The following is a 7,570-nucleotide window of genomic DNA, read 5'->3' on the forward strand; positions in this document are numbered from 1 at the left end:
AACTAATTAAGAGCAGAATTAGATGCAGATGTTTTAAGTCAATTGCAATTTTGAAAATATAAAGAGATTCTGTTTCCTCCGGGACTTCTCATTAAAAATTATGTAGTTCACCATTACATTTGGATTGATACAACAAAAGTGATTTGTTTTGAGAAAACTGTAGACAAAAGTCTCTAGCCAGAGAATGAATCACTCATTTTTTAATTTTTTTCAAGGAGATCACTGAGATAATAAAAAACAAAAGCCACTTGCATTGGCATCTGGTTAACAAGCATGTATTCCTGAAGTTCAGTGATAGAATGAGACAAGGAAGCTGCTTGTTAAACAAAAATAGCTTATAGCATATAGTTTCTTATATTATTACATATTCAATTTATGATGCTTTAATATTATAATCAGTATTTACAATATCTTTGAATTATTAAAATTTTATATTAAACTTGGGAAAGAAAAAAACACTGTTTTTCATTGTTCATCATTTACTGTAATGACTGTTAGTTGAACTGGTTTTCTACTCCTAGTAATTTAGACTGATTCCTTCTCTTATTTTATAACAGAATCCAAGAAACTGAGTTTCTAAAAATAGAGAAATAAATAAAAGTTTTGGTAGAGGATATCAGTAGATGTTTATAAAGGGCTTCTAATGGAAATGCTATATATAGTCCAATATATTGTTGCTCTACACAAATACAAAACCCTGTGTCTTTTTTGCAATGCACTGTACTCTCACTTAGCATATGAGCTGCATACTTGTGAATGTCAGCTTTTGTGTACATCTTCTTTATTTGAGAAATGCATCCCTGTATTGTACTGTACCACATTACAGGGGTAATGTGTGGCTTATTTTCTTTGCTCTTCTCTGGAACTGCTCAGAGAAAACGTGTCGAACAAAAACTCACATAAATCTACTGTGTTAGGTGCATCATTGCCTCTGCTTTTTTAAAGTTGCTGCATCTTTTACTACTTCATGGATAGATATTTTTAAGCCATTTAAACAGGTTGGTGATACATACATTGAGCACCTGATATTGGTGCCCTTGTTACCCTTTTGCTTGGAATCACTGCATTTAAACTGAGTTAGAATTTCAATGGCTGTAGGCTCCTAGCTTATTCTAGAAAAGGTTGGCAACCCCCTTTGAAGCCACCCACCTCTCTATCTGTCATGAAGGCAATCTGGAGTGATGTACATGCCCTACCTAAAAGTCTACAAACCAGTGAGGTGTATTTGGGCCTTCATGTGCTACAGTTGGTTGTTATTAATAGGAAGAAAGCATTTGCAGTGCTACAGAATTTGTTGCTTACTTCAAAAAACCCACAATTTTTTGTTAGCCTCATTTTGCACAAGGAAATTTAAGGTTTATGGCTTAGCAAAGTTTTTCTGATTTACTGACAGTGTCTCCAAATAGTGGACGCACTTGTGACTAAACCTATATTGGCAAACAAAACAGACTGGAGACTTCTTCAGCCCTGAGGCCAGCAGGCTTGGCACAGCTTGAATACAGACAGTCAACCTCTGCCTCAGACCCCAAAAAAGGGTGATGTCCCCCCATACTCCATCTGCCTATTGGCCTGTGCTAATCCCAGCCATGCCCAGGCAGTATCTGGAAGAGCAGTGGTTGACCCAAACAAAACTGTGCCAGGGACCACAGCAACAGGTTAATGTATGGACGGACAGACAGACATACACCATGGTGTGCCTGAGCCACACCATAGCCCTGTTTGAGGGGGTTTAGTTTTCTAGTAGAGAGAGACACACAGCAAAGGATAATAGGGCTGACTAATCACACACAGACGAGGAAAATCAGGAATAATTCTGTTCAGGCAACAAAAGTAAACAGCTGTGAGAGCAGGATGATCAGTGTCATTGTCAGTTGAAATAGTACAATTCTAAGTTTTTTAATGATTTATCATTTCAGGTTTCATCGTCCATAACTGTTTGACCACATCCCATATTTCTTCTAACAATTTTCTTTGAGGAAATCATTGCATCCTGAAGACCTGTGATTGCACTGGAACTTGACTGAGTGTGCTACAGCTTACCCTGAGGTTAATGAAACATGTGGCCCTCATCTTTATCAATGGACAAATAATTTGTCTAGGAAGAGAACCCATGTGAACTCTTTGTCAGTGTTAAGACAGACCGCGGTTCTGTGGCTAGCCCATGCAGACAAGTCGATGGACTTCTTCATCAGAGTGCCACAAGTCAGGAAGAGCTGAAGACAATCGCTCGAGAGCCTGTTACCAGGAACTCATCAGACTTCACAGGGCTGTGACTGAGGGTAACTGAGAGGGCTGTAAAAAGGACTGAGAGCGTGGGGGAAGAGAGACTTCACTTGTCAGTCCACAGAGAAAAGTAGAACGATGGAACTGCTTAACGATGCACTTGGCCAGTGGGAGGAATTATTTTTTTAAAAAACCTGAGTGTGAGCAACTGTGCATGTATTTCTTTTTAGTGGTCACAGCCTGTCTTAGAAAGACAGCGAGCCACAAGTCCTCATGTCATCAGTACTTTAGTGAAGAACTGTAATTTCCTCTGGTGCCAGTAAATACAATTGCCAGAAATTAGTCCTAGTATAACTCAGCTGTATTTTTTAAAATCCTGATGAGCATGCTTCAAGAAAATACATTGAACATTCATACAGAACAAGTCATATATTTTTTGATTTTTAATGTTGACATACTCTGGATCCTCAGAAATACATAACTAGGATTTGAAGGACAAATAATGTGACACTATGAATGCAATGAAATTCTTCATGTTTAGAAACACTGCTTGCTGTCTGTCACTTGCCATTCAAACCAGAGGGATCATTATCTTTCTCACCTGTGGCAGGCAGTGGTGTCAACTTCAACATGATGTTAGTGTGAATCCAAAATCAGAGTTGAAATTAGACACAAAAGTCTTTACTAGTAGGCTCAAGCAGTGATTACTAATGTGACTTTATACATTTAAGGACTCCTGCACTGCTTTGAGGAGGAACTCCCAGATGAATCATTATGTCTTCAGCCAGTGGTCCTGTAAAAGTGAATGGAAAATCCTTAGAGTGTCTGCAGCCTGTTTTTGTTGAGTGTGAAGAATGCTTCTTAGATCCATCATTTTTATACTATCCTGAAATTGTATATGTGAATACAGTACTATTAAAATTAAGTGGTATGGAGTGTGAAAGGCAATACATGGTTTTTCTAAGTTGGCCCAAAGGCCTATTAAAAAGCCTGTGGCGTTGTTTACACTAAGAAATTCTCTCTCTTATATTAACACTTATTTATCCTTTCAATTAATGTACACAACATTGGGGGGGGGTGTCTGGAATTCACATATGCATACATTTAATGCAGTATTACAATGTATTTGCTATTTATCCTTTCTAATGTGTGTACATATTACAATTTATTTTTGTCTTTTATGTGCCCTGTTTAGTTTTTCATTGTGAAGTGTAAGTATTTCTTTTTCAGGCAATAAAAGGTCTGCGTAGATGTGATTTTTACCTCAGAACCTGCAATAGATTCTTGTGGAATATTTTTAGTTTATAAAACTGAAGGTTGTTGGTTTAGATGTCAGCCTAAAGGCAGGAAGGCGATTTGGTGGCTAAAATTAGATCTCCCTCTTTACTGATATATACAGCGAGACCAAGTTTGCATAAATGGGATGGATTATTTTAGTAAAGAGCACTTCTAGTAACAGGAGAGTGCTTTCCAATAGCTGGTTCTCTATTAAATATTTTTAAAGAGATTGACAAACATTTTTTTAAAAAGATAGATTTGTATGACTGTTAGGATCACTTACATTTTAGTAAAAATCAAATGACATACAGACCCCAAAATATCAATAACAAAATAAAATAACTATCTACATGCTTGTAGCAAAGAAAAGGAAGCAGCACCTTCCTTTTTTAATGGAATCAATAAGAGCCATTAGGATTCCATTTGCAGAAAACAGTTTAGCTTCTGTGAGGCCCATCATTTTATAAATATAGGAACACCACTTTGACATCAAGGAAGCAGTGAAAATGTATTCTTTGGCACTAAATCATACAGGAATTATCAGGCCATTAGAGTTAAGGTTTGTCAGCAATTCTGGTAGAATCCTAATTTTTTATTTTTAGAATTTGAAGAGTAAACTTAAAACTTACACTAGCACTTAATAAATAGTTCTCCTGCTTAAACTTTTTGTTGTTTTTGTTGCCAAATTTAGAAATGTGTGTCCAAAATGCTATATAGGCCTACTGTGTTGACTCTGAAGTATAAAACACGGTATTTCACTTCAAAGGAAACAAGTGGAGCCGTTAAATCGACCTCAGTGTTGCCTTAATCACTTAGAAACATTTGAAAGCAGCCAAGGTACTAAATGCAGAAAGATAGCTGTTGCACAGGCGGAGTAACTTGGACAAAGGTAAGGTCAGACTATATAAACTTTATGTAAGACAGCAGCTCCACTGACATGCCAGGGTACATATGGTTATACAAGCAAAGTAAAACTTGTTAAGCTCTTAGGATGAAATGAATTAATTGACTTTGCAAGAAGACTGGAGCGTAGTTGGAAAGACATGTGCCACCTTCTCATTTTAAGAGTTAACACAAAGATGAGGATACAACTTCTGGTTCAGACTTCCTCAAGCTGTGTTTTGCCAAAAGACATTAGGATATGTAGATAAGGTATCACTTAGGCTTTCCCCGTCCTCCTCCTGGGTTTGGGGTTTTTTAAATATTCGCTACAAGCCATTGTTAGAGGCAGAATACTAGCCTGGGTAGAGATGCTGAGCTAATCTTTATTTTCTTATGTGATTTCTTATTATTTTGATGTTGAATAACCAGATGCATTCTTTGGCCCACAATTCAGCAAACTACTTAAGCAAACTTATGTAACTGGACAAAAAGAGTCACCTTTATTGGAACTCATGTAAAAATGTAGTATACTTGCAGAATTACTATAAACTATCCATTGTGTATTGTACCCACACACAGACTTAGAATTGTATATACTATTTTTATATTCTAAATATCAACTGGCAGAAAAAAATGACAGCTGTAAAGTGTTATCCATGCAATAAAAAAATAACAAGATTTTGGTATGTCACTATGTGCAGTGAAGAAAATTTGCTTTACCTTACTGAGCTGCCTGAAGTCAGTTTCTGCTGTATCTCCTAGTCCTCTGTATTGATGACTTCAAATGTCTTCAAGTTGCTACAACAGCCCATTGGAAGTAATAAGTCATGTATGTAACTGCCTGTGGTGCTGCATGCCTGTTATAAGGGAAAAATCAGGCTAAGTCCTGAGAAACCCCTGAGTGAGTAATCCTTGAGGAAAAAAAAATGTGTAAAAAGGCAAAGAAAAAAAAAAACCACATTGCATGCAATGCATAGTACAGTCCAGCTGGCTAAAAGGGATCAGTGTGTTAATTTTTATCAAGTTGGACAAATCATTTAAACGTTATCCACAACAGATGACAAACCGTACACACATACCTTACACACATACAGAGTCAGATAGGAACTCACATGTCTACATGCACACAAAGAGAAAATGAATAGCTTGAAGTAGTGGTTTCTGAAATGACCTCATCTATCACATTTATCAGTAGGATCATGCATCACATGATGTTGCTGTGGGTGCAGAAGAATGGATGCTTAATCAAATCCTAATTTCTTCGCATAACAAATAGAAATGGTTCTAGAATGTCTCTTGTCTCTCTCTGCTTTCAGGTAACACGTACTAGTCCTTATAACTGAAGTTAGTTGTTCCAAATGAAAAATAGTCTGTCTGAATTTCCTCAAATTGTGCTATATATGTTGACTCAACAAGTACCCCCAAAAAATATTTAAATGCTAACAGCTATTTAAGCTAAATACCATTTAAACCAGTGGTTTGAAACAAGGTAGGACCAAGAGCAGTGTCTCTTCAAAACCACTGAAAGTGTTCACAGCCATTGTAGGTCTACAAGACTGTATTATTTGTTGGGCTTAGCATTTACCTACAGTTATGAGTGTCCCTTGCTGTGGTGGACTTCACCAACCTCTGATGTGGTGTGGGGCAGGGCAGCCCCGCCTTCTGCTTTGGCCACACTGAGCAGCTCTTAGAGAAGCACCACAACTTCAGTGTTGACAGGTAAAAACCAGATCAGACCACTTTTTTTTTAACTTGAAAACCAAATGAAAGCTGTGAAACAAAGGGAGGGAAGTGTCCCTGGTATTACAGAAATTAGACCCCTCCTTCCAGGTGAGATTAGTGCTTTGTTTCCAGCAGAGATGCTGTGACTAGTAATACCCAGATCTCTGACTAGTAATAAATACTAGAGAGAGTTTTCTCTACAGAGAATTTGCTTCAGCTGCAGCTGGCAGGGGTTGAGCCAGGGCAGGGAGAGCCACATTGTCACCCGGGTACATGGCAGACTGCACCAGTAGGACAAGTCTGGCTGAGCCCTTCTGACATCCTAAACAAAGACTAAATTATGAGCCCATGTCTTGATGTCTGTTAACACTTTAAGCATAAAGTAAACCAAGCTAAAAGCCTACATTTGCATTAAATTGTCAGGTCTACCAGAACTGCATCTTTTAACATTTTCACGTCATCTGTTTTTATTCGTATCTCAAGGAGTTAAGACCTGTGCCGCTGCTGTAAACTAAAATAAAGACGTACTCAGGGTGAAAAACACAATAAACTTCCCTCCAGCCTTTAGGAGCTCCCACATTTAGCTCCATTGTTGTTGCTATCTTTACTCTTACTGTACAAAGCTCAGTGCAGTGCTCGCTGCTGGGACCTAGCTTTTGGTGAACAAAAGAAAGCAATTCTGAAAGTTTTTATTAGGTTGATATTATTTTGAGGATCAAATTAAAGGAAAAGTAAATTCCCCAGAATAGCTTCAAGCTTCTATTTAACACACATCTGAAAAAAAAAAAAAAAATTTATGGAAGTATATCTATATTTTTTAAAGGGACAAATGGAGTAAAAATAACATATTTCAATTTCATGCTTTGACAGGTTTCTATTTATTAACTTTAAGGATTAATAAGATCTTATTTCACTTTGTCAGTGTTTCCATCTTGTTTCGGGATTGTAATGGAAGCAGAGCTCATATGAACTAGATACAGCATTTCACCAATATTACATTATTTTCTAGAAGCTAAATATTGCATTGCACAGGAACAAAGAAAGTAACAGTATTCTCTGTATCTCCTTGTTCAGTCATTAATTCTTTATATTAAAAAAGTCTTGCAATACTATGTCAAATTTAACCATATTTGAACATTGTTATAATATAGTAAAATGTTGCTAAACATCTTCTCTTCCATTCACTACTTTGTGGGGTGGTATATTGATTTGTAAACTTGTATAAATTTTGGAATTAAAGAAATACTGTGTTTTGGATTATTATTTTAGCTGGTGTGATTTGAAACAAAAAGATATCAATGGCTTGTCTGAATGGGCATCTAACTGTATGAATAGGGGTGGGAAGAGTGTGGAGATGGCACATGTGAATTGCCTGCAACTGTTGAAATAGCTCTTAAGATTTTTATTATTTTTCCCTAAAAGAGAAGTAGAATTCCATTTACAACCAAACTGCAGATTTAGGAGA

The 7,570-nt window shown here is 36.9% G+C and overlaps 1 protein-coding gene across 3 annotated transcripts in view; it reads left to right on the plus strand.

Annotated features, from left to right (window-relative positions):
* Positions 1-7,368, plus strand: part of PHACTR2 (phosphatase and actin regulator 2) — a 146,657-nt gene extending 139,289 nt beyond the window's left edge. For all 3 annotated transcript variants that reach the window (XM_074896470.1, XM_074896472.1, XM_074896471.1), the window contains one exon: positions 1,917-7,368. In XM_074896470.1, coding sequence (XP_074752571.1) covers positions 1,917-1,932 — 16 coding nt within the window. In that variant the 3' untranslated portion in view covers positions 1,933-7,368. The remainder of the gene's footprint in view (positions 1-1,916) is intronic.
* Positions 7,369-7,570: the final 202 nt, after the last annotated feature.

This window comes from Athene noctua, chromosome 1, assembly GCF_965140245.1.
Source record: "Athene noctua chromosome 1, bAthNoc1.hap1.1, whole genome shotgun sequence".
In the NCBI taxonomy this organism is placed as follows: Eukaryota; Metazoa; Chordata; class Aves; order Strigiformes; family Strigidae; genus Athene; species Athene noctua.